Raw genomic sequence first — 27,868 nt, forward strand, 5'->3', positions numbered from 1 at the left:
AGACTAATTTTTGATCACTCACAAAGGTATTTATAATGTAAAACTGAAAGAAAGAAAGAAAGAAAGAAAGAAAGAAAGAAAGAAAGAAAGAAAGAAAGAAAGAAAGATCAAAAGAAAGAAACACTAGTTAAACAGACACTCTTGCTTCCTCTGCCAGGCTTTAGTGACAAAATTGGCAAACTTAAACACATTAAAATTAACCAGCCATTTTAGCTTTCGGTCATCTGAGCACCCAAAAGTGTCAGGATTTAGACGAGCCATTTCACTGAATATAAGCTCTCTTAAGTCATCATAGTTTGTGCAGTATAAGAGAAATAGAGATAGGTTTGCATTTCCAAGGTTACATGTATTGACACTGATTTCTATCTTAAAGTATACTATGCACGATTGTTTATTACTGTTTGTAAATGCTTGCCAGCAAAAGTGAAGTAAAAACCAACCTCCAAATGGCTGCTGATTACAGTCTGGCACCTGACTGCTACCTTTTTAAAATTCCTGACCTCACCTAGGCGCTGTGGGGGTACACGCCCATAAAAGTCCCGAGCACAGAAAATAAAGGCGGAGGTCACAGTCTCTGCACCACACACTTCAACTGGCCCAAGATTAAAATTTAGAGGGATTACTTATGTATGTGTCTATACATTGCTTTTGTTGGAAAATCCTACACAGTATATCTTTTAATATGAGTTATTTTTGACGCATTGTTGGAGGGCCACCACTCATGGGGCCCCTGTGCAATTGCAGTGGTTGCACTGTCTATATTTACGCCCCTGTCACAAGGTGATAACATTTTAATTTGTGTTTACAATTTGTTCTGCTTCTTTAAAGGTTCAGATTTGGTGGCATCTAGTGGTCAGGTTGCAACATTGCAACCAACTGAAACTTCTTCCATAGGGCAGGGGTAGGCAACCTGTGGCTCCAGAGCCACATGTGGCTCTTTAGCCCCTCTACAGTGGCTCATTGTGGCTTTGACAAAAAAAATACATGTATATGGAAATGAGTTATTTTTCTTGACATTTTCATTTTCATTGGTCAGTGTCGTAGGCCTAAAGAAGTTCCAGCATTCTCCAACTGTAAAAATGTAAAGATAGGCTTTACATACCAAATGAAAAAATATTTTAAGATTTCAACAACTAAAATGTACGTAATTCATCTACTGCCTGAGACTTTTTCCTCAAAATTTTGCCGAACCTTAACAGCAGGGTCCAGTCTTGAGTCTTCCTAGCTGGTTAGCTATGGATGCCAAATCCAAAAAGTAAAAGTCTTGGAATAACAGATTTGTTTGCTTTCACTGCCAGCTCTGCAATGTTAAAGTACCAAATAATCATAAACAGTGCCCTGCAAAGTAGCCACCTTGTATTAAAACATATAAATGAATGCTCATTTAGACCATTAGTGTAGGGTGATTTAGATTCAATAGGCTGTTCCTTTCATTATAAGGCTCAAATTTTGTTTTGCGGCTCCACACAGAGGCGTTGCCCACTTGAAAATGCGAGGCAGGGCACAGCCTAATGTGGGGTAAATTGTAACATAGACTTTTTAAGTGGTTACAAAGGGTCAATTCTTCCGTGCTTCTGACCAGTTGACCACAATAGTGGCAAACAGTGACCTGCTAAATTGCACAGAGCTTGGATGAGTTTTAGCTGAGTTGGGTAACACAGTGAGTGTTTTCAGTTGATTTAAATACATTCCTTTTGTCATGCCTGTTTTTTCGATTACTGAGCTGTCAGTGTGAGTCACAGAATCCAACCATATATCATCATAATAACTGTCTTGTTACCTAAATCACTTTGAACTATGCAACTCCCAGCAAGTGTTAGCTAGGCTTGATAAAATGTCCACACAGCAGGGTTAACAGTAATGCAATGTTACAACTAAACCACCTATAGCGCATGTTCTCTGTTTTCACACTTCAAACTTCCGTTCAGTTTGAACTCATGTCCTTAATTAAATGAAGTATACTTTGTATTTTTAATTAGTCAGGTATCATATTGACACAGTTTGACAGTCTTGTCAACATTCATACATTCAATACTCATATTTTGGCATGTGGATCCAGGTTACCCAATCTGTGTACAGCTATCGGTCCAGCCACTGAATATGGATCATTTTCTAACAGATGGATGGATACCTGTACAGATACCTATCCTTCCCCTGATGTAGATGGAGACCTATAGTATCTAGATAGAATTGTATTGAATTAATTGTGTTAGGCACTTTTCCAGCAAGTGTTACAACTGACACTGCCTGTTACAATTAACCCCATCCATGGAGTACATTTAAACATTTCACTTCCGCCACTTCTCGGATGAAGACTTTCATGAAATCATTTGGAAATAAAAGACCTATGAACCCAGGTTTATTTAACCCAACATCATTTTTCTGGAGCTGCTTTCAGATGCCTTAAAAAAAAAAAAAAAAAAAAAAAAAAGCAAAAAGGTAAGAAATGTTCCAAATAAACAATAAAAAAGATAAATGAATAAACTTATAAAAAAATTGGGGGAAAAAGAAAAAAAGTAGGGGGAAACTGCATTATTATTATTATTATTATTGTTAATAATAATATTATTATATTTTAAAATTATGTTACACAATTATAATTATTTTAAAGCATTCTTTCCATGTCATTTTCTTGTTTGGTTTTAACTTTTTTTTAAAGACTAATTCTCTTGTTTTGTTTTTTTTACTTTTCTCTCTTTTTTTCTTACTTCTTTCTTTTTTTCTTTTTTTTTTTTTTTACTAATTTCTTTATTTTTTCCTTTCTTTGGGGGGTGGGGGGGGGTTGTTGTTTCTTTTTTCGTTGCTCATTGCCCTCTTCCTACGTTTTTAAAAGAAATCAGGCCGACTTGCTCAGGTTACAAAGGGTTAAATAAAATGAATTAACAGTATAGTTTATAAGAGAGGTTTGGTGGTATCTGTCATCTGTTGAAATAATATTAAATTATATTTTTATTTTAATTTTTTATATTATATTTTTTAAAAATCTGACTCGCACTTTTAATTAGTCCCCAGTTTGGAATAATTGTCTTGCTCCATGTGTTTCTAAACCTCAGTTAGCTGGTGTGTAAGCTCAGTAATCCGAATTAGAGCCTCTGGTGACCATCTGCTGTCTGCAGGCTCCGCGCACTACTTTGTTACTGCATTCACCTCAGCCCGCCCCCTTGATGTGTGTGTATGTGTGTGTCTGTATGAGTGTGTGTGTGTGTGTGGGTATTGCCTACCGGGCGGAGTAATTCGTGCTGGTATCTATTGAGTACATGTGTGTGTGAGTGCGTGCTACGGCTGCTGCTTGTCACTCATTGTGCCGTGAACACGGGTAGCGACAAGGACCAAAATTCCGTCCGGTAGCAGTTGTTGTCCCTGGAAAGGCTGATATCTGCCCCCCCCCTCTCAGTAGAGACACCTCGCTTGTTTAAAGTGCGTCTGCTTCTTCAAGGAGAATATCTGTGACACATTACAATGCTTCAAATAGGGGACCTCATCTGGGGATTGCTATTCATTGGCTGTGCAGGTAAGAAGATGACTTATTTATTATTTATATTAGGTGAAGCGGAGGCTGTGGCCAAAGCACAGTGTGAGGAATGCAGGCCGAGCTGTGCTGATTCCGGAGCAGCATCCTCTGGTCCCGCTTGCGGCATCCTTGTCACTGACTCCGGACAGTGGCGCTGGGTTAGAGATGGTGCTCTGCACAAATCCACCACCGTTGTGCAAAAAGTTTCTCTAACAAGTGAGAGTGTTTTATCTGTGTGAGAGGAACACAGCGTGGATTACAAACCGGGACGCCTTTCATCCAGTTTCGGGGTTCTGTCTCTCTAGTTTCGCGTCGGGAGCCGCTTGCCTCGGTGCATTTTTGAGTATCTCCGCGCAGCACACAGGAGTATGCCATCACAGGTCCGGCTGGCTCACTGTCTTGAGTTAAGGCACATTTTAGGTTGGAGGAAAATGACCCACATGTGCTGCGTTTTTATACAAGTTAAAGCCGCGAGTTCATGTGTGCGGGGAAAGGTTAGTGGATGCTGGCTGAGATCAGGACTGGTGATGCAGGGACGCTTTTGTGGTCCCCTGATGCCAGCAGATATTCCCTACACTCTCGGTAGCTGCTTGTAAGCCACCGTCCCCCCGTTTCAAATATCAAATAACACCAAGTAAACACCGTGTGCCCTCATCCAAAAGTCCAGCTCGGCGTTCCCACTTGTGCTGGGTCAGCCGTGACGCACCGAAGATGCAGTGTCCGGAGCGTCGCTCGCTCGTAGCGGGGATGCTTTGTCTCACTCCACTAAAAACACAGCTTTCGGGACATTTCATAAGTGGTAGATTTTTGTTTCTCATATTCACGCGCTTGAACTCTGTGCTGGTGGATTAGACGCGTCCACCATTCCGACTCTGGTCATCATCGGATTTGGCACGAAAGCAGTATTCTGCGCGGATGTGTCAATGTGGGATTTTAGAGTTTAACACCAGGCTGCTCGCATAGGTTGCCAGCCTTTGACCTTCTTTATGTGACATAACGTCTGTTTCTTTCCTTTTTTCTTAAGTGCCAAAAGGGACAGTGGAGTTTCCAACTTAGCGCAGTGCGTTTTTAGGCGCAAAATGATGTTGACACAGGCTCAGGCTGATCTGATCGTAGTGTTTTTTTTTTTTTTTTTTATTTGGTTGGTTGGGAGGAAATTCGTCATCCATTGAGGACGACTGAATAGTCATTCAATGTATACAATAGAATCCAATCCCAGAGCTCCCATGGTTATAGAGGGCGGGAGGTGGGGGGTGGGGGGGGACCCATTTTCCCCCTAAACCCCCACCTCTCCCGCTTCTCACATCCTCCTTCCCTCCCTGCATCTGCCCCCTCTCTCTATAGACTGCAACTGTGTGCTGCAAGTGGAGTTTGAGGACCCCCAGGGGTCCTCGGAGAGAGGAAGAATAGTTTGATTTGATAACACTTTCATTTAGCAGACATTACCCCAATCACAATATACAAGGATGATTATTCTAACCTTGGCTTTAGATGTCACCATTTTCTTCCCCTCCATACTCTAAAGCAGTGGTTCCCTCCACGGGGTCCAGATTTCTCCTTAGTCATTAGTTCAAGGTCCAAACTGTCTTTAATATATTCAGCATCATACTTTACTTTACATTAAAGCTAGTTTGCTGTCTCTGACAAGTAGCTGTCCCTTATGTCACTCACTCTACAGCAGGAAACAGCTCTTCAAAATAAAAGCTCTGTGCCAGATTTACCGTACTTAAATGAGGCATGTCTTTTACAAACTTGACACGTTCTCGAGTCACTTGTGGTCCATTCAGAATGGACCCACGACCCACTTTTGGATCGCGACCCATCAGTTGGGAACCACTGCATATTTCTTAATTCATTTCCTGTATTATCTTAAGTCTTTCAGGCCAAAAAGTCTGACCTGTACTGGAATTTTGAGGCTGATATTGATATCTGAGAGTTTTAAATATGTTATAATGACAGATCAACTTATAGACGATTAATGGATAAACTAAAGGCCCCTGTGTTATTGATTAAGGCAGTATGACCAAGGCATGTACTGAGCTTGACATTTTCAGATTAAAAATTAAACCTGTCAGTTCCCTCTGGTGGACAAATTTGAATCTATTTGTGATAAGCTAAAATTGCCCAGCACTGTTGGCCTTATATATGGATCAGGATTTAATGGGTTAATGTGGGCACAGTGTGTGTCAGCTTGCAGGTTTGTGTCTTGCAGACTTTTGCTTCACATGCAATTGATATACGCACTTTGGTACACGTTAATTCATCACAGGCTTTTGTTTTAGTTCTACATGATATTTTTGAGGCATTTTCAAATCAACAGTTTCTCGCCACCGTTCACACCCAAACACTGTGTCAACCTGTCACTGTTAGCTGAGTAGGGGGCAGCGTGGTACCAAGAACACCTGGGATATGTTCAGTATTTTTTTCCCCTTTTCTATATGATTCATGATCCTACCGAAATATTCCGACGCCCACGCAATTCACTGCACCTCATATGGGAGGGAAAGTGCAAGGAACCAAGAGGGAGATAATTAGACAACTATGCCTTAGCTGTGCTCCGTTGCAATAGAGGGAGAAATTCAAAGAAATTGATCACATTATTTGATAGGCCCGGGGTATATTAAAAGGGTAATGACAGTATCACACAGTTTGAAGGCTGAGCAATTTAATTACATTTATTGATTTCCAGTTCCTGTTCCAGTTCAGTGATAATTAAATTTCGAGTCTAGTCACAAACATTAGGACGGAGAGCCACACCGCCTTCCAAGAAAAGATTGAATAATGGCAGAATGAAGTAGAATACGATTTGAGAAGTGCACGCAGACAGCGGCCTTTCTTGTCTTGCTCTGTCTACACTGCAGCCTGATGGATTGAGTCTGGTGTGTATCACCAGTGCTGACCTTGTGCTATTGGAGTGATCCACCATATCCATGGTCATCATTCTGCAACTTGAAAGAGTGTAAGGTGATGGAGGCTAATCGGAGAGACAAAACTATTCGTCACACCAATTCTGGGGTGAGAATTAGAGCGCCTAACTCGAGGTATGTGAATTTTTCTGCTTAAGGTTTGCAGAGAGGTGATACTTGGTGACTGCTAATGTTTGAATATGACTGAGTGTTTGTGTTTTTTATTTTGTGCTGTCAACTGTATTCAGACAGACATGAGCACTGTTTGAAATATGCAGCCGTCTCATTCATTTAAATGAGACCCCTTCATTGACACAGTGGGAGTCCTGATACAGAGGGCCAAAAAGTGGAACCTAGCTAAACTTTTTGCCAAAATTCAATGCAGCATCACCTGGCAACATGAAATTAATGCAAGAGTACCGATCATTGAGATGGAGGATAGCATTATTGGCATCCTGATAACTTTATAGAGTTCTAAACAGGGCTGGGTATCGGTACTCGATTCCTCTCAAGTAACCCCATACCAAGATGTATGGAAACATTTCCAGTCAAACAATACCTGCATTTGATCATTTTTGCGCGGAAGGTCTGATCCTGGACCGTCCCGGCTCCCTCCCAGATCAGCATGGTTTCTCTTGCTGCCGTCTCAGAAGCCGCTTTTCTCAGGGGAATGGTCATTTCAGTGTCTGCCCGATTAAAAGTAGCTAATACAGCAGCAGCGGCCAACATCCAACACTGAACTGTAAAGTGGTCTCAAAACACTATCATCAAATCCGATAATAACCATTTGGCAACTTTAGCCATGTGTAGGGTTGCAACGGTTTGAGATTTTCATAGTGTGATAACCATCTCAGAAAATATTGCGGTTCTACGGTAACACAGTATTAGAGAAATTATATTATCAGTCGGAATGACCCTTAAAGAAATGAAAAGAGAGGTGGTGTTATTGATTGAGCAAATGCTTTATGACTATAATTGAAACTTGAAACCATTTTGTTAATAGAAGTTTGTGTAAAAAGTCTCCCCATAGAAAACAACTTTCAACGTCCAGTTTAACCCATACAGTCTGTGGTGTGGTGAAGACGAGAGCAGTGTATTCTAAGGAATTGGCAGATCACTGTGCTAAGATGCCACCAAAACGTCTGATAGTATGGTTATACTACCTGGAACTCCATTCACATCATGGGTATTGAGTTAAGTACTCCATCGGTATCAGTATTACTTTGAGGTTATTGGTTTTAGTACTGATATTGTAATTTTGTAAACAATACCCAGCCCTATTTGTAGATCCTTCCTTGTGGTATTTTAAGGCACTCTGAAAGTCTGTCAGACGCCAAAACACTGCAGAGTCACGAATCTATTACTAAAACTAGACTTCCTCAGTTGTATTTCTTCTTTCCATAGGTAACTGAAACAACAAGCCCCCACCACCGCAGCCTGCTGTGGTTTTCAAATGCTGCTTTTAGTTCAAATGCCCAGCTGTGCACCTGCCATGCCATTTATACAGTTTTATGAACCTCCAAGACACTGAGTTCAAGAGCAAAGCAGATCCATGTGCTTTGGAGGTGAACTGTGACGTTCATGTAATGTACTATTCCAGATCTAAAACAATGTTTTCATGCATCAAGCACTGAGCTGATCCCCCCCCCCCCCCCCCCCCCAAAAAAAAGGAGAAAGAAGTTGAGCTTAACATTTGGAGGGAGAGAAAATACACAATTCGTAAATGGCTAACATATGGGACTTTAACTGCTGTGGTGAGTTCAAAGCCACTATGAAAATAATACAGGCTATTTTTGACTGAGGGGAACTGGAAAAAGCAGCCAAACAAGGGAAAATTATAAGGCGTTTCTAGTCTGCTCCCTGAGTAAAACGGGATTCTGGATCCTCAGAACTTTGCTCTGCAGTTGCAACAAGATCCGCGCTGCATTCAAAGTGACAAGTACACATTTTGTACCAATTTATTATAGCTTATGTTGATCAGTGTAGGTGTTGCTCAGATTACAGCTGGAGCCTCTTTGAATTCAGTCATATACTGCAAACTGTTCCCACTGTACAGTTAAAAGCAAAAGACAGCATCAAATAGTAACTTCTTATTGAGTCATAACTGCAAGTTTAGTGGATTTTCCAGATGTACAGTCTGCACGTGTGCATCCATTATTCTTTTTTATATACTTTTACTTCCTATTCTACTCACTGTCATTTTTGTCTGTGTATTGTTTAAAAGTATGGCCCAAAATATGCCCAAAACTAGTTACAGTTTTGTCACAAAAAAGGAACATAGTAGCACAGAGAGTCATGGATATAGACTATTTATGATGTCATTAGTGGCTGTTTACAGATCTGTGGATAAAACATAATGTAAAGGTCAAATTAATTAGAAAAAAAATGAGAATGAAACATAAGGCTGTGGATCTTGATACATTCTTCATAAATTCATGTCATCTCGCAGCGCGTCTTTATGCTGAATCAAAAAGTGCAGACAGTTCCTTACAGATAAGTTCAAAATGACTCGGCTGGCTGTTATATTTCTTCTCTGCTGACTGTTAGATGAGGATGGGCTGTCTTTGCATATTAATCAGTGCATGAATAGGGACCATGAGTGATTTGCATTGTGTGAGCAATGAAGGCGTCCTATAGAGAATTGAATGTGGGGGAAAAGAAAGGGGGGGGGAAAGAAAAGAAAAAAAGTAGATGGGCTTGTTATGCAGAATTGGGGCTGCCCGCCTCCCTGAACCCTCCAACTCTTAGGAGGGTGTTTTTTCTCTCCATTAGTACAGCATTACTTTGCAAAACTCAATACAGTGTATATACACTGTGTAAGTAGCTGTACAATTGGCACTCTGATAGTTTGCATTATGCTCATGTTCCTTAAAAATTAGAGTAAATTAGGGTAAAACTGAAAACAATCATTTCATATTTCATTTCATATCAGTGGGATTTACGTGTAAGTACTGTAAAGCCTTTTCCACTTGGTGCCTCTCCCAGTGCACAGCGTGGCATATGACAGTTTAAGATAAACATCCGGCCTGTATTGGTGGTCTACATGAACATAATTACAAACCTATCTACTTTATGATGTGCTCACAAGTTATTCCGTCATTTACACTTGATAATTACCAAGATAGTTGCTAATGATTCCTTTGAAAATAATATGAGGCAATCAGCTCGATCACTTAAGCTTAAGAGCAACTGTCAATCATATTAAAGTAACTCTTACCTTTCTTGCATTTCACACTTAAAAGTGCTTACACTTAAAAAAAATTGAACATCCACAACTCTCACCTCCCTCCAAAGTCCCCTCCACCTCCCTCCAATGGCCTACTCCCCCCTCCTCCATTACATCCTCATTACGTCTATGATAGACATAGGTGTTGGCAAGGTAACGTTAGATACACGGAAGAGGAGAGCGAGTGTAACGTTACAACCAAGACAGTCAAATGCAGCCCCGGAGTTTTAAAACTCAACCGGAGTCAGTGATGACTGATGAGTTTTAGAATAAGGTTACAGTGCTAACGTTAGATAGTAGTGTTAACGTTACTAGTAAGTGAAAACGCACAAGGACGATGACGTTAATGTTTCAGAGGCTACGCTACAGTAGGCTAACGTTAGCCATTAGCAACTGGATGCTGTGTGAGTTTTATGATATAACGTAAACGCTAACGTTAGATAGTACTGGTGACTGGCAACAAACAAGCCAGTAGGCTAACCGTTAGCAACTGGATGCTGTGTTATCATATGTAACGTTATAGCCTATGTTACATTAATGGAATATAATTATGATGTGTGATAAGTATGTTTTCTTTAGTGTATAATCACCTGAAAATAAGAATTGTTGTGTTTTTGTTACAGTAGAATGAGCCGTTTGTATCTACGTAGGGAGTGGGTCCTCTTTCACGGAGTCCGCCATGTTTCTACAGTAGCCCAGAATGGACAAACCAAACACTGGCTATAGATAGGACCATTTGCGTTTTCGTGTCGGCCACCATAGTTAGCAGCCCCTCTGGGACGAGCCAAACAGCCTTGGAAAAACACATTTTTTTAATGTGAAACTGCTTTATTCAGGGTTTTTACTGGGTTAAATCACCTGGTCTGTTTGTTTTAAAGAGGAAGAGAGCTCTGTGGATAATTCGGCTCCTCGTAAAAACCTTCTGAATGTCTGGAGACTAAGTTATCAGAGAAAAAACTTGAGCACACATTAGCAGGTGCTGGGCTAGCAGCCTTTTCTGTAACAAACCAAACAGCTTCAGAAAAACACTGATTTTTAACATTAAACTGCTTTATTCAGTGTCTTTACTGGTTTTGATCCCTTGGTCCGTTTGTTTTGGAGAGGAAGAGACCTCTGCAGATAATTCGGCTCCCTATTAAAATCTCCTGAAGGAATTCTAACCAAGTTCTCTCATGGCAACCTGGAAAAGCTTCACCTGGTTGCGATGTGCAGTCCTCACTGCTAGATGCCACCAAATCCTACACACTGCTCTCATAAAAAACTTTTAAAAATATTTTTAATTAAATGCAAACCATGGCTGGTTATGACAGTAATCTTTGGTCAGTTTTAGTAACTTATAGTGACCTGTTGTGATCAAAACTAGTATGACTTCTTTAGTTGTCAGTCTTTGTCGTTAAAGATCAGCACAATGGTCTTGCAGTCTGAATATTATCTGCTGGATGAGCCGTTCAATTTACAAAATGTAGAAATTGTCACACTTACTGAAAGCTGTCAGACCCTCCATGTTGTGGTCGCTTCCCCTGGTTGAACTGAACTTGGCTCTCATACTGAATAACTTTTCAGTTCTCTTCAAAGAAGACTAATGTGTCTCAGCGGGGTGAACCAGTATCTGCTTCTAATGGATTCAGAAAAAAACTGTGCTTGATGCAATTGTGCCCCACGATCGCATTCAGCAAGGTAAAACGTCTCCTGGAGTGGTTCTGATTCAAAACAGTCTTTGAAGCTGCTGGTGCCTTCAGGCTAATAGCCACGCTGCTCATGGAGAATATGGAAGGTGATGGTGGATGGACACTTGTCTGCTGTGACACTCAGCAGAGTTCTTTATCCTAACCTCCCCATGTTCTCTACATCAGCACTGCTGATCTGTGCTGCTTTGGCAGGCACTATTGCATTTTTTTGTTTTTCCTGGGCTCTGTTTTAAGTGAGGCTGCCAAGTCTGGTGAGGATGCCCAAGGTGACGGTGGACTACTTTTCTGCGTAACAGAATCCCAGCGTGATGTCCCTGTCCTCCTTGAACTGCCTGGAGAACTACAAGCACCGATTTTATTTGGAATAGATACTGTTTGTATCGATGTTCCAGTATTCTTTATTGTTAGCACGGGGCCCAGTGTTATTTATAGTCTGTCACTATTCTAACTCACTTCCCCCAGGACTGGCACTGGTGAACAGATGGTATTTCTGTCTGTGAAAGTCAAAGACACTTCTGAGTTGTCTTGCGTTAATACTCCAGTGAGAAAACTGATGTTTTTACATTCCTTTACTGAACAGTTCACTTCTTTCAAACACACCATAAATTTAGACATGCTTGGATAGACAGCACCTTAAGATAAAAAACCCTGCACTTGAGCTGCAGTAACCTTTATCAGGGATCACACATATGCACGGCAGCACTGAATGATTTGCATTCTTAATGATGGATTACTGGCAATCTTTCTTTCATGAGTCACAAGTGCAGAAAGTAGGAGGTTTTGCTTGATTGTCCCTTTGTTCAACTAAGCTTTTGAGTGATGAGAGAAGACAGCAATGTCACCCATGTGTCACCGCGAGATTTTTGATGCCGATGCTTCAACACTTCGGCACACACTTACTGCATATGGTTGTCAGCTGCGGGCGTTATCTCCTGCAAAGCCAAGTGTAAAATGCATACTGATATGTGGCTAAGTCTCGCAGTTTTCCTGTGCGAGACTGTTGAAATTGGCAGGAAATGCAATTTACCATAACAAGACTAAAGGGCATCACATACCAGCTGTGTATTACATGCTTCAAAACACCCATTGTTTGCAATGTAAGCCTGCACACAGGCGGCATCTTCACACGCTGTCCTATTTCCCAGCGTCACATCTCGAACCGGTGGTTTGGCACACCCTGGCTTCAGCACCTTTGCTACGTCTGTCTTTATTGCACGTCCTGTGTGTGATACAGGTGCCATGCCATACTGATGTGTGAAAAGTCAGTGATTGTTGTGATACCCTGAGTTTTCCTGGAGTGCTACCACCAGGTCACAGTGTCTCTTTTGATAAGCATTTTGGCCCATTGCAAGGTATGTGCACACACACATGTGGACACTTGGGCTTAAGCACACACCCAGTAAAGTATGAACAGAGCGTCTATGTCCTTGTCTGTTCTTTAGATATTTAGACTGCTAAAAACCATGGGTTCAACATCACCTTAGATATGAGATGTTTTTTTCCCCCTGAAATAAATATATGCTGAATTCATTCGCACCACGGTCCCTATCACTGACTACTCCATGGTTTATCTGAAAAAGGATTAGACAGATGTGACTCATATTGCCACTTTCGCTGGTGGTGTTTGATTTGAGCTGTGTTTATTATGCAGCAGAACTGCATGAAACATTTAGCTGTAGTCACCACCTGTGGAATTAATATTTGAGCGTGTTCGGACTTCGTTATCCATCTTTGGCGTGCATCAGCTACGCTGACTTGCCGGGTAACGAATCTGTCACCCCAGCTCATCCGCGATGTTCGTAGTTGTTTTACTGAGATGGAGAATGCCAGGTCTGTATCGTTTCTGGCTACTTCACTAGTGCTGCAGCTTAGGGACTCATTGAAGTAAAAGTGTAAGACAGTCTCAGGCAGTTTGTTCCAGGATTTCAGCAGCCTAGCTGATATCACACCTGCTTTATTTGTCTTCAAGGAGGAGGATTTTCTCCTCTGAAATCCTACTTTTTCAAACCACCTGGAGAGGCAGCTCATTTTCTTGTACACCTGGTGTCTACAGGGATAATTGTTGCTCATTTAAGATGCATGCAGTGATGTTTTTTCCACACAATTCATTGTGATTGTGTCTTAGTCTTTGAAATAGTTGCTCTTTTCTTAGTGAATGTCTTTTTGCTTTGCTTGATAATCTCATCACTTTTCATTCGGACCTGTTGCCATTATGTTTATGAGCCCCAGCTTCTTTTAATGTTACATGTTAACCTAAAGGCACACTGCTACGTCTTCAGAGAAGCCAACGAGGGCTTTCTTGTTGTTTGAGCCTTTGATTGGCTGCTCAAGTAATCACTTATTTATCCTGCTGTGCTTGCATTCAATGGATGTGGGGTAAAGAGATGCAATGAATTAGTGAGTGCATTGCAAACCTCAACCGACACAGTGCTGGTCCATGTTGAATTCACAGAATGTAGCACTGTACGTGCTGCTAATGCTGCCTGAATGAGTGGCATGTGCAGCAAGTATTGGGGCTGCCCCCTGAAAGTTGAAGATTTGAATCATTAGTCAGAGACCCCTCAGTCAGCTGAGATGAAAGATGAAAATTTGCTTTACCACTTGAAGCAAATTTTTATTCCTCTCTTTGATTGTATTGAATGTAAATTAACAATTTTGCCAATGTTCATTTTGCTCATGTGTGACCGTACCCTTATGGTAGTTGGCATGCATTAGCTCTGAGGTTTAACTTGGCCTCTCAGCTGTATTACCTGAATGTCCTGCCACTCCGGACATCTCTTTGAACTCTTTTCAAACCCTATATGGAGAAAAAAAGGAATGAATAGTTGAATATTTGTATCGAATAGCCAAATCTGATTCACTCATGAGTAATCACGACCCAGTAATTTGTGCATAACCTACGTATTTTGGAAGGCTGTGATCACGTAACCAGTGCACTAATGGTGCTAAACAAGGAAGCGGCCCTGAGCGGTCTTGTAAGGAGGCAGGTTGGGGTGCTGAATGGGTCACAAAACAGGACTTTCCGTTGGAGTTGTGTGTTCGGCACGTGAACTTTAAGTCATTTTAAGCTCGGCTACATCCTCACCATGTTTCTTTTGTTGAACCATACCACAGTAATTTTAATTGCCTAAACCTAAACGTCATTCGTTGGGCACTAATTTGTCGGATATCATATGAACTGTGGTGTGTGTGTGGTGTATGAGTATGAATCCTAATTGAATGGATATTGCTCTTCGATTCAAAAGTCTTAGTTGGGTCTGACTGATTTCAGAACATCATAAAGTAGTTTAACAAGTTAATATTGTTGCCCTACCTGATATTAACCCTTTCTACCTTTTTACAAGTAATGTCACCTGTTACATATGTCCCAAGTATATGCCAATTTATAGGATGAATTTGTGATTAGCTAGCCAACACATCGGTTGGTTTGCAGCATGCACTCCATTAAAATATGTTTACCCGCCCTTGCTGAGAAATTTGCCAAATGGACTGCAGCCAATGTGTATAGCAAAGCTGGGATAATGCCCATTAGGACAGGAGGATCCAACATAGTGTCTTAGTATGCATTATACTGACATTATACTGAGTATATAATTAGTTTGCTATAATTCTACTCATTCACATCAAAATGTGTGAAAAAAAACAAGCTGAAAATAAAAATAAAGCTTGGGGAGACGCCACACGTGTGCTCTCTATTTGTTGGCCGCCACTGATATTCAGGGAAGTGTAGGTGGCTTCGTGCAGCGTGGGTATTTTGTGTTAGCGCATACATACTCTATGCTTTGACGCTCCACCTTTATAAACTCAGCATCGTCTCAGTATCACTTGCTGGGATTTCTTGGCACTTGCACAGTTTACCTGAGCTAAAGTTGTCTGACACAATTTAACTGCTGGAGCTCAGAGACCAGCTGGAGGATTATTCTTGCCTCAGTGAAACCAGAGTTTATTTGATGCACGTTATGAGCACAAAGACACACCAGGCCTCTTATGCGTTTGCTGAAATCAGGAGTTATCATCTCACTTTACTTCTGCTGAGCTGACATGGTGAGACAAGGCCATAGTGTATTTGGGCATGTGTTTTACTGATTCTTGCTCCCCAGGAGTGACTCACCATCATGATGTAATGCCTAGCAATGGCACTTAGCTCATCCCAGGGACTGTGTGATTGGCTGGCTTCCTCAGGTGCCGTGCCGCCTCAGCCTTTGTGTGAAGAACAAAAAAACAAAACCAAAAAAAACAAGAAAAAAAAACCAAGTGCGTCTTCTGGGAGCTGGGAACAAGGCGAGATGTGCAGCATGTGCAGTATTCTGAGGACTTGTTTACTTTCTAAATTGGCACAATTGTCAGTGAGCACATTCTTGAGGCGAGCATCCTCTGTGGCTCCGTAGTGTTTTCAGACCATGCCAGCAAAAGTCCAGAATGACTTATTTCACTGCATACGGTTCACAAGCTCAGGTGGCACACACTCAAAACTGTTTTCCCAAGCTGCATAGTCACAGATATTTTATATCCTGTCTCAAGGTTTCGTCTAATCTTAATGAAAACGCGGCCACTATACAGTAAGTAATGTGGAAGCTGAGTTCACAATTCTTATTCAAGACATGGAGAGTTGGTTTTAAGCAGCCTTGCTGTGCATTCAGATAGCTGTGTGTGCAGAAACGACAGGCTCGAGACCAACTAGTGGATTCAGCTGGAGAGAAAACATATTAAATAGTAACTGTGAGCTTTTTCATTTCTGGTAAAATAAAAGAATATAGCTTTGTGTTTGTGGGTAATGGTCATTTAATGGGGGACTATTCTTTTCTGTAATGGAGAAACGACAAAGGACTTAAATGAGGTGATACACTTTGGTGTTGTGTTGCTAGGTAAAGGAGGCAAATATGCAATTTTAGCAATTACAACCGTGTATGGATGTGTTTTAAAAGCAGTGCAGTCAGTTCTGTGTGTTAATAACGCCGTTAGAGCTGCTGTGAGGTTACGTTATGGAAACAAGAGGAAACGCAGAGACACATCTAAGAGCTGTTGATCTGACAGCGGATGCAGCACAGACTCTGCGGACCGTTTGATCAAACTGGTGTGTCAAATATCATCTAATTAACGGGTAAAATCCTGCCCACAATCTAATATGGGAGCTGCATATAAGTGGAGCCCCGCTGCCGCCGCCCATATGGAAATCGCATGAGAACATTGATGAGGTCAGACTGATCAAAATAGATGGTGTTTTTGTGTTGGGTTGGTAGCAGGTGGTTGCAGGGTAACACCATTTAGGTGCTGAGAGGGAGGGGCTGTTGCCACAACGGAAACAAAGTGAACTGCACTGCATTTAACACCTGTAGGGCTGAGCAGCAGAAGTCCGTGCTCTCTGAGCAGCAAGCAAAGTGTGTCTGTAGAATCGAGTATTAGAAAGTGTCAAGGATTTAAAGAGGGCATCACACGCTTGGTCAGATCCTTGGGCTTGTTTACTTGGAGTCTCTGATCTAGATCAGCCAACTTTACAGCCTTTAAGTTTTTAATATTGATGTTATTAGGTTATATAATATATTTAACATTTCAATTGATGTCCTCCAAGGAAACAGAGATTATTTTTATTCCTATGTGTTCTGCATCAGATCTGTCAGGATTCACCACTCACAAATGAAGATCTAATCTACATCATAAGCCACTTCTTAATAATTGAGTATACTGCCTCTTGAGCATCACGTGGTAGAAAAAAATATTGATGTAGAGATCTGTGCGAGCCAAACGAAGGGTTACTATACCAAGCATGTTGTTATAGATTAATTATTAATTTCCTAATTTGTGTGCTCAGATTAGCATGATGTGCACTCAGTATGGCAATCCATTTACACAGATAAACTGCAAGCAAAAATTATATTTGGAGGATTGCACAGTCGAGATGCATTCATGGGAAGGATCAGACTTTGGTTATGGACCTCTGACCTTCAGAATAAAAGGGCTGAGGGGTTAGATCGTGTTTAAGTGATGCAGTCTGGTATTTATACCTACTGAATACAAGCGCAGGCATATTTAACAGAAAATAGAATACTTTAACTCGAGTGACCGTCACCCACTCAGAGCAGGTACAAATCCTGTTTTATAATTGATGCATAATTTATAACTTAACCCTTTGAAACCTGGAGCAACATCAGTTTTCTTGTGCTGCTTTTAGGCGTCTTTCACAAGTATTTAAACCTTTGAACCCTGAGCAAATTGGTGCGATTTCTTGGGGGAAAAGGCAATGAGGACCTTGGTAAGTATGTCCCACAAATTAAAAAAACAACACATAAATAAATAAATAGCTAGAAAATGAAAAAATAGGGGAAAAAGAAAAAAGCTAGGGAAAAATATTTATAATAATTATAAATATTACATTTTAAAACTGTCACATAATTATTCTAATTTTTAAGCACTCTTTCCAAGTGATTTGCTTGTTACTATTTTTTGACTAATTTTTCTCATTTTACTAATTTCTTGCTATTTTTTTGGTCATTTCTCCTTTCATTGCTTGTTGCCAATTGGCTCAGGTTTCAAAGGGTGAAAATAGGAAGGCTAACATACTGTGACCAGCTTGTTATCACTTTATTATGTACATAGGGAATATAATAGTATTACTATTTTCCTTATATTTCCTTTACGGAGTTATACCTCCATGCTTTTATTCTGAGTTCAGGATATATACTCCGAAAACTTTGCCTCAAAATGTCCCCCAAACTGTGCACTATGCTAATATATTTCTCCATATGACCCTCAGTGGGCTCTGTACTTGGATATAGACTAAAATTTTTCTCTTTTGACAGAGCCTGACACTGTAAATGCATGACAAGTACAAATTTACCTCATCAAAAAGGATTTCACATCGTTCTTTTCAATGCTTTGTGACTTTAAAATTCAGACGCTCCCCCAAATTCATCTGAGTATCTGAAGACAATCACCCCCCATTTGACCCAACGCAGACCCCTCTGAGGGTCCTTTCCATTATGTGTTTATGTTCAGGCCGCTGCGTTTGATGAGATCAGGAGAGGTCTGTAATTTATTAGGCTTTCACACTAACAGCATTGTCGAAGGGCCGCCCCCGAAGAAAAGCTCCGGGAGCGTCTCACTGCGAGGCGGGGAGGCAGACAAAGGTGGGGGGCGGCAGGCGGGAGGAGGGGTGGAGGATGAGAGGGAGGCAGGACACAATGCAAAGTGTCGTCAAGGAGGAACCACAGGGTGGGCAGGGCACTTCAACCTCTGGATTCATTGTTTCCCTTTCTGTTGCTGGAGCCCCATTTCATGTAATAAAGCTCACTGAGACCAGTAATAGTGTCAGACATGGATGTTTTAGATCATCATCCCCTGATTTAATTTAAAAGTAATCATGTTTTTCAGTATGACTTCCACATTATTTAGTGTTCTCACTACCTTGCTATAGATGCTGGCCGGCTGTCACATTGCAGATCTGGGACATTTGCTTCCTATTCTTGGATCTTTTCTTTACTGTTCTCGTTACTAAATTAAATGCATTTGCATGAGTTGAATGAAACCTCGTGTCATGAAAAGAGAGATCCTCGTCTTGAATGATAAGTCCATGTGATGTGCCTCTTTTTTTTTTTTCTTCTTGTTTTTCCTCACAAAATAATGTCTAAAAATAAGACGAGGCTCTGACGCTCAGCTGGTGAACTGACTGCTGTAAGAGGAGCAAAATTTTCACTTGTGTATTGTGGCCTGATTATGTCTCTGGAATGAATAGCCGCTCTCCTGACTGACAGCTGTCTCCTTTTATCTGCGAGGCTTCTCTGCATAATGCGCTGCTCTGCTGCTTTAATAAGCCACCGTAACTGCAAAGTTCTGTAGCAGTGTAATTATTTTGCTCTTCTGACAGTTCAGTAAATTATGCCTGCACATGAAAAAGGATACCGTAAGACTTTTTGCCCTGGTTGGAGGACAAAATTTGTTCCGTTGATGATACATGAATGCTGACAGGTGATAAAGAAATGCTCCTAGTTTTTTTGGCACTCCAGTCTTGGCACAGTTGTTTGGTAGTTTGTCCTCTGTATTATTTGGCAGCTTGCAGTGTTTGTGCTGCATGATTTATTGTAAAATGCTCGGATTTTTAATACAAAGTCCCTGGCATATGAATCCGGGAATTAGATATGCTGCAAACACTTGTTACCTCGTGGTATCATTGCATTTTGCCCAATAATGCAATCTTTTGAAAAGCTTTAACCAATCAATAAACTCCCAACTGAGCTCTCTGAAGTCTTTTAAATTTTTAATTTAATGCCAGCAGCATCTACTTTCACCCCTGCCAAGGTACACGACCAGAGTGCAGACGCATCTAACTTTCCCCTCATGGTTGAGATGAGGGAGACGGACCAAAGGATGTTTCAAAAGGTGTTTTCATGCTTTCATGCCTTCCTACTGTATATTCTGATGATGCCTAAAGGATAGATACGCAGGGCCAATTATATTTTAAGTCGTGCAATCAAAATGTTTGATGTTGTCATACATAGAAATTAAACGCTCAGACTTTTAATGAGGCTGTTTTTATTAGTTTTACTATCTGTCCTTTATGACAGATTGGGAGGTAAATGTCAAATGAAGATCAGATCAGTCTGCACAGCAGAAGGATAAAATATGTTTACATTGCAGGAACAAAGGGAGCATGTCATGCTGCATGTGATTGATACTGGCTCGCGGTGCAGGCAGCCAGATGGGCCGAGCTCAGACGATTCAACACGAGCCGGTCGAGGGCTCGGCCTTTTTTACCCGAGCCAACCAAGGCCTCGGAGACTGTTCTGCCCAAAGGCTCCGGCTCAGAATTGTCATGTGCTTGGCATGCCTCAGTGGTGCTCTCACCTCAATAACGCTGCACTTAATCTGTGCAAAAACAGTCGTAGGAAGTCGTGGTTTCAGATTAAACAGTCAGAACTCGTTTATCAAAGGAAAAAAAGCAAACAGTCTGACAGTGGGAAGAGCTATAATTCCACTTATTTAGGAGTTTTCTAGAAATAAGTGTAAATGTCTTGCAAGAAAGAATAAAGGTTTATTTATGGCTGTCCATTTGACAGCTGTCTCTTGACACAAATAGGACATTAAGACAGAATAAAGTGTCTCGGGGCAGAACTCGTTGTCATGTACTACTTGTACTATATTATTGTGTCTCATGCGATGTCAAAGACTGTCAGGCAGTGTGATCGGATTCTTTATTGGCATTGTAGTGCCCATCTGTTTTTTTTTAAGTCAACCTGACAAGAAAATACTGTCACACATATGTACATGCACTACTGTAGAGGAGATTAGTCTCAGTAAAGCAAAAAATAAATTTATAATGTGTTTGTCGCCACAGAAAAATGTGTTATTAAGCACAGCCAAATTATAATGGTGAAATTTTTTTTGCCAAGACAGTAGTCCGTGCTCTGAGATGCTGGGGGCATGTCCACTGAATGTGGTGAAGCCACACCCACTCGCAAGAAGGCTGCTGCCTCAGGCTTTAAGCCCCGCCCAAAAAATCCTGGTTGCAGAAATGATGAAAAACACTTTAGCCGTGTAACTCCACAATTCGGTACGACAGAGTTCAGTCTTTTCACGTTTTCAACAAGTGTTTTCTATCATGTATAATGTGTTTCGATGTAAATCTCAGGTTTGACTTTACCCCTATTTTAAGCTGCCCAATTTAATCTATGTCAAAATTCCAATGTTGATTGACAGCGCAGGAGGTAGTGTCTCCTTTTATGGAGTAAGGTGTAGGTAAGGACATGGATCTGACATTTAGACACTGGAGACCCAGTCCAGGCAACTCGGTCTCACTCCGAAGTCGTCGAATAACGGCGCTTGGGCAGTGACTTCAGCATCAGACACTAACGAAAAAGCCGGCATTATACCCGGCCAGTCGCTGTTCTTGTTAAATGACACCCGGCAGTGTCGGGGGGAGATGCAGCAGGACAACAGGGTGGGCGGGAGGGGTGGTGTATGGGTCCAACAGCCAGCGACTTTCACCAGAGAGGCCGATGTTCACTTCCTGTATGAATGAAAGCCAAACCCTGCTCTTTTCTAAACCCAACCACATGCGTGTGTTGGCTAAACGTAACCACGTCTGTTTGCTGTTGAAGGACACATACGACAATTCACGGTATCGCACTGACGTTATGGAGTGCATTATTCTGAAAGATACTGTACATTTCCTGTAAAGACAGAAGTATATTTTGAAATCAGACAATGCATTAACAGGCTGAAGTTGAAACGGCATGCCAGAATGTCAACAACCAACGCACCCAGGGTACCTTGCTTGATTGCTTGTATGTCGACATGGAAAGTACATGACCAAACGCTGATATGTGACGAGGTCGGAGTGAGAATGTGTTGGTCCAGGTCCTGTCTCATGATCCTGATTTTCTCTCATGGTTTTCTCGCTGAACCTTAACCTTAACGTTACCATGTGCTGATTTTGTTATTAGCAAAAAGTTGCATTACATTAAAACACTCATCATTAAACACATCCTGGGGTGTTGCTGAGTTGAGCAATACCAATGATATGTGCATTGATAGGGTCCCACAGATCACTGCACTAGAATCAGAAAGTTAGACTTGATCTTTAAGCTCTGCTGTCAAGAATGGGTGACACAAGCTCACACAATTTGCAAACTATTTTTTTACCTTCTTTGGTTCACATTCCTGCCTCAATCTTTAATTTGAACAGCATGCACAGCGTTCCTTAGTCGTGAATGTGTGTGAAGTATGCTGCACTAATGTCTCCAGAGGTAGCATTAACAGCAAAGCAGGAAGAAGAAGAATATCTCTTATAACACTCACTATTTGGAAATGTCTCCATTGTGAGACATAACTAGAAGACTGCTATCAAAAGGAATATCTTCTGTTTTACCAGAACATACACAGAAAGCATGTGCTCGCCTCTGTTCCCATCATCATGATATTAAGTGGATGAGATTTTGGCTTGCTGCAGTTTTAAGGGTTGGGAGCACATGTAGCTTGGCTAAGTCGGTAGACATCAAGATTGACTGCTTTTTTTTTTTTAAGCAACGCAATAACTGTGCTCACTGAGTTATTGCTGCGCTCAGACAAAGAGCTAGCCTCATAAAACAGTCTTCATCTCTCTGGGTCTATATGAAAGCAATATTTTTTGAAGACGCTTTTTTGTTCTGTCTGTCAAACACTTTGATGACGACGAGGTATCTTGACATTCTGCAGACAGTGTCATGAATTTAGGTCTGGATAAGTCCACAAAGGAGTTGATACTTGGGTCAAAGCATGGAATTTACTGAGTATATCCAAACCCCCATAGATGAACCCTTCCCCTTTTTGACTGAGCTTTGTCTTTTGATTATTGTGCTAAATATATCTTATTATCTAACAGACAGATTGCCATGAAATTTCATGAGAGTCCAATGTGTTAGAGACAGAAGAGTTTTGACATTAATTATCCTGCAGCCTTTCCTCCAACTGCACCCTCAAGATTACAACTGTAGCCCTAATAGCAAAGCTGCAAGATATTTTATGATGCTTTCACAATATTGGTTTAATGAACTTTGTAGCCTCTCGGGCCTAAAGGCTTTAACCCTTTGGAAATGGGCCTCCTGTGGACGGGGGAGATCGTTATTTGTGTGATCCTGTTTGAATAGATCTAAAATAAGAACACCTGGAGGAATCATTTTTTTTTATCAGCAGAAAGCTAAGGCTTATGTTTTCCCCATCATCACAACATGACCTTACACTACTTTACCTTATGTGCCGTGCAAACATGGTATTTTGCCGTAATTACGGTTATTTTCCTGTAATGGCTGCTGGAGGTTGTTTGCATATATATCGATCTGAAATGAAAACCATAAGAGCTATTCTTTTTGAAGGAAATTGCAAAGGCATCTATCTTCCCTATCATCATGCCTTCATCGAATGTTAACTTACTGTATGTGCTGTGAAAACATAGTATTACACCAGAATTTCTCTGGGAATATCCCCGCAATGGCTGCAGCAGATTGTTATTTGCATAATCATGTATATATTGGTCTACAGTAAAAAAAAAAAACATACTAGCTAAAGCCAGGGCTTCTGTCTTCCCTATCGTCACGTCATTATCGAATGATACCTCATGTGCTGTGCAAATGTAGTATTTTGTTGGAATTGTGTCAGAATTTCTCTGGGAATTTCCCTGCAATGGCTGCAGTTGATTGTTGTTTGCATAATCCTGTATGTATTGGTCTAAAATAAAAACCATTATACCTAAAGCATCCATTCTCTTTGATACAAAAAGCTAAGGCTTCTGTTTTCCCCATCATCTTGTCATTATTGAATGTTAACTTACCCTCTCTGCTGTGCAGTCATAGTATTTCATTGGAATTGCGCTGGAATTTCTCTGGGAATATCCCTGCAATGGCTGCACGAGATTGTTTGCATAATCCTATATATCTTGGTCTAAAAAAAACCCCATAATAGCTAGAGCATTCATTCTTTGTGCAGCAGAAAGCTGAGGCTTCTGTTTTCCATGTCATCACATTGTACAATCATAATGATGTCCTTGTGCTACATTACGTGTGAGGTGGCACCAGAGAAATGAATGATGAATCTGTAGCACCTTTTCACTCTGCTCATAAAAATGAGCGTTTCTGAAACACTAATTACTGTACATAGTTCAAGAAACTTAGGAAGTGCTAAGAAATATTTTGTTTTCTACATTTAAAAATCTGTTGAATTTCCATGCTTTTGTCAATTAGTATGTTTTTTTGACTTACATAACCTTTTGGCTTAGGTTGTACAGATTTAGGGAAATGAAGCATTTGAAGATACACCAAGAAATGTCATCACAATAAGCAAAAATACCAATATAGGCACTAGTGGACTATTTCTGTTGCAGAATTGAAAGGGTTACGTTTTTGGTGACGCTTATGTCAAAGTTTAGATTTACTGAGTGTATCTAAACCCTCCATAGATGAACCCTTTGCATATTTGACTGAGCGTTGACTAATTATTCGCGCTAAATATATCTTATTATCTAACAGACAGATTGCCATGAAATTTCATGAGAGTCCAATGTGTTAGAGACTGAAGAATTTGGACATTAATTATCCTGCAGCCTTTCCTCCAACTGCACCCTCAAGATTACAACTGTAGCCCTAATAGCAAAGCTGCAAGATATTTTATGATGCTTTCACAATATTGGTTTAATGAACTTTGTAGCCTCTCGGGCCTAAAGGCTTTTAACTTGTATTATCTAGTCTCTAACCTTTGCATTGGTTACATATTATTGTTCTGTTTAGAGAAGTATCTAACTTTAAACAAGACAGCATTATAGCATTCAAAGTGTATCTGTACACTCGTTTGTGGAAAATTGTTACAGTATTATTTTCTATCTGTGGAATAACAGTGATTTATCTCACAGTTGCTGCTATCATTATTCAGAATCGCTGTGACTAGTGAGCCGTAGGTAGATCACTTATCAGTGTCTGACCCACTGTCAGCGGGAAAGAGCAACTCGAAATGCCACGTCATGCTCCCATTTTCCTCTGTTTGTTTCACAGAAATCTTTTTTTCTCTCCGCCTCAAAGAAAGCATCTTCCGTTATGGCCTGCTAACACAGTGAAAGCCCACTGTTGTTTTTGACTGTGCCGTTTCATTCAGCTCCACTGCGCTTTGCAGCCGGCCAAGCAGATCACTTAGTTAACCACCCTGCGCCGTAGACACCTCCTGGGACTTTGTCGACTCCCACTTCCTTGGACAGAGCCCTAAAGGAGCGGAGCAGGGAGGGAAGTCTCAAATCTTCATTAATCACTGTGTCAGATTTTCACGGGGCAAAGTCTTGCTGAAATGACTCTGTCAGGAGGTAAAGCTAACGGTAATTTCCATGGGAAGCAGAGTACAGAAAATGAGGGAACAATGAACATGAGGAGACCGGGGGACACAAATGAGCCTGATGAGAATGGCCTGGTTGTTAGCCCTGAGGTGCATGAGACTGGGTTTGGATACACTGGTAGCTGACATGGCCAGCTTCCCAAAGACAGAGCCCTTTTACGGAAGCATTTGCTCATTAGAGAGCACATCTCGCATTGTTTATGGACTTTAATGAGCCTTGCCGCAACCAAGGGTAGAAAAACAAAGACGAGAAAATTCGGACACCGCATCCAGAAATCTAACAGGTCCACCCGCCTAAGACAGGAAGAGAGAGGACTCGAAATCCTGCCTCCTCGCTAATTTTTTCTTTTCCGAGCATTACACGCTCCTTATGTATTTGAGGATGAGGTCTAGCATCCCCCATCCCCCAGCTTTTTTTTTTCTCCCATGTTTCCACCCTTCTGTCTCTCTCTCTCTTTCTCATTACTGCTATTGCAGAGAACAATCTCAGGGCACCATTTTGCCGAGGACATTGAGGAGCTTAATTAGTTCATTCACGGATATGGCTCCTCTTACTAGCCCAATGGCTTTAGTGCCTCAGGAGGGCCTTAAATGCCAGCTCCCTCTTGCAGAAAAGCCTCAAACTGTACAGAATATAAAATACCTGTCAGGTTAATAAGGGAGAACCCCAGCAACCCTCCTGAATTTATTTATAACATTTGCACCTGCTTTGAAGGACTCAAGAGTGGCAGGCTCTTAGCACTGTAGTGGCAGAAGGAAGAGGGAGACGGCACGTGATTCCTAAATGCCCCCATGGTCAAATCTTTTTGTTATCGCTGCTGTTTTCCTGTCTTGATTTGCTTTGTGTAAAACAAGGCGAAATTGCATAAAGGGACTACTAATGGAGCGTGGGGTTGAACGAATATGGTTTAGTGCCAAGGAAAGGTGTTTGCTTTAATGGATAACCTTATAAAGCCAATAAAGTCACTAAACTGAACTTGCATTTTACTTCAGGCTGTTTCCCATGTCACAGCTTTTATGCTTTTCTCTATTAAAATTACATTTCGTTTGTATTTATTCATGATCCTGAAAATAAAGATAAATGAAATTGATGTTAACAGCCACATAATACCTTTTTTTTCCCCCAAATTCAAAGGCTTGGAAGGAGCAAAAAAAGCACTTTAGCTACACAAACAACTTGGGATGTATTTCCTGGAGTACTTTTTGGCTTCAGATTGACAAAAAATATGTTTGTTAGCAGGATTCTTGGTAAGACACTCAAACGAAATGAGCTGCCTCTGATAATGCGATTTTAAATTACAGAGCTCATAACTCAGTCTGCATTGACTGAACAGAGGTTTAGGTCAGTCTCCAGTGACGGGAAAATGATACCAAAAACTCAATAACGGTGTGGTCCTCCTTTAGGGAAGGTGCAATTATGTAATTCTTTTCTTCCCATCTCCACAATTTCAGTGACATCTGAACTCTCATTAGTGAGAAGGGCCCCAGCAAATGGATGCATGGGAGTAGTGGTATGGAGAGCTGGGACTGAAATGGGGAAATCAAGTTTGGAGGCTCGGGCTGTTTGCAGCGCTTCCTGTAACACTATCCTGTTTGTGGAATGGGGGGTATTCCTGAAATGACATTCAGTTTCTGGGCAACAGAGCAGCAGCTGTGCATATCTTTGTGTCCAGGGGGGGGATGCAGTGTGATAAAAGCCCATTGATGCAGCTGTGTTTGAACAGGGAGATTGCAGTTCGATCAGTGGCTCGAGGGATTCTCCGACCAACAGAGTGGAGGGAAAGAACTCTATAAGATTCCTGCAGAGCCTACTTTTTGTCAGAAAAGGAGGCGCCGGCTAAAATATCGTCTGACACAAGAGCAGACCAGTGAGCCTGAATGGATGACAGTTTTATGTTGCGTTCACACTGGGGCCTTTAAAAAAAAAAAAAAAAGAAAGAGATGTTGGGTGGCATTATGGGATGTCTGTTAAGAGCAAAGACAAAGTGGTTGGCATGGTAATTTTGAAATGAGTTTGCCCATCAAGTATGCATTCATACAATAAAAAGCACAGTGTCACTGTTGTTTGTCAACAGAAATAATTGCCCTCATAAATTGTTCTGTATTTTAATAACCTAAAAGATAAATGAATTTAAATTCAGTTTGGTTGTATCATTTTATCCTTGACTTCACAATGGAGGAAGAGAGGGAGAGAACACTATACACACATTAACCTTTGTTGTCAAGTTGAAGCCAGACACATGGAGCAACACATTTGTGGCTAATTCAGTTTACTAAATTATTCAGAATAAGGGCTGCGGGATAAGTCAGCTTTATCTTTAATGGACTTTCAGTGGAATCATATTGTGATTATATGAATTAATCATGTTATTGTTTCATAAATTTCTGTAATCCAGTTGACTGATTCCAAGCAAATTGAGTCTGAGGTTTTTGTTTCAAACACAGTGTATAGTTTGGTCTCATGTGGCCTAAAGGATTTGAGTATTTTGATTGTTTAATAGGTAAATTTTGATACATTTATGATATTGTAGTGTCTGTGATTATAGTGTGCTCTACATCACATCTTCTAACCCTGTGCAGAATCCTTTTTGACATCAAATATGGGCTGGGTCCAGGCTCCATTAAAGACCTGTGCAGAAGTCTATAGCCCCTTCTCCATTGTACTACAAAAAACAAATAAATACTTTACTTGTGT

At 41.0% G+C, this 27,868-nt stretch overlaps 1 protein-coding gene across 8 annotated transcripts in view; it reads left to right on the plus strand.

Moving 5' to 3' along the window:
• The first annotated feature begins 3,227 nt into the window (after positions 1 to 3,227).
• ncam1a (neural cell adhesion molecule 1a) overlaps positions 3,228 to 27,868 on the plus strand; it is a 415,597-nt gene continuing 390,956 nt past the window's right edge. For 2 of the 8 annotated variants that reach the window (XM_050040213.1, XM_050040217.1), the window contains exon 1: positions 3,228 to 3,511. In XM_050040213.1, coding sequence (XP_049896170.1) covers positions 3,460 to 3,511 — 52 coding nt within the window. In that variant the 5' untranslated portion in view covers positions 3,228 to 3,459. The remainder of the gene's footprint in view (positions 3,512 to 27,868) is intronic. The other 6 variants (XM_050040215.1, XM_050040220.1, XM_050040218.1 and 3 more) reach the window with 4 other exon arrangements.

Source organism: Epinephelus moara, chromosome 3, assembly GCF_006386435.1.
Source record: "Epinephelus moara isolate mb chromosome 3, YSFRI_EMoa_1.0, whole genome shotgun sequence".
NCBI lineage: Eukaryota > Metazoa > Chordata > Actinopteri > Perciformes > Serranidae > Epinephelus > Epinephelus moara.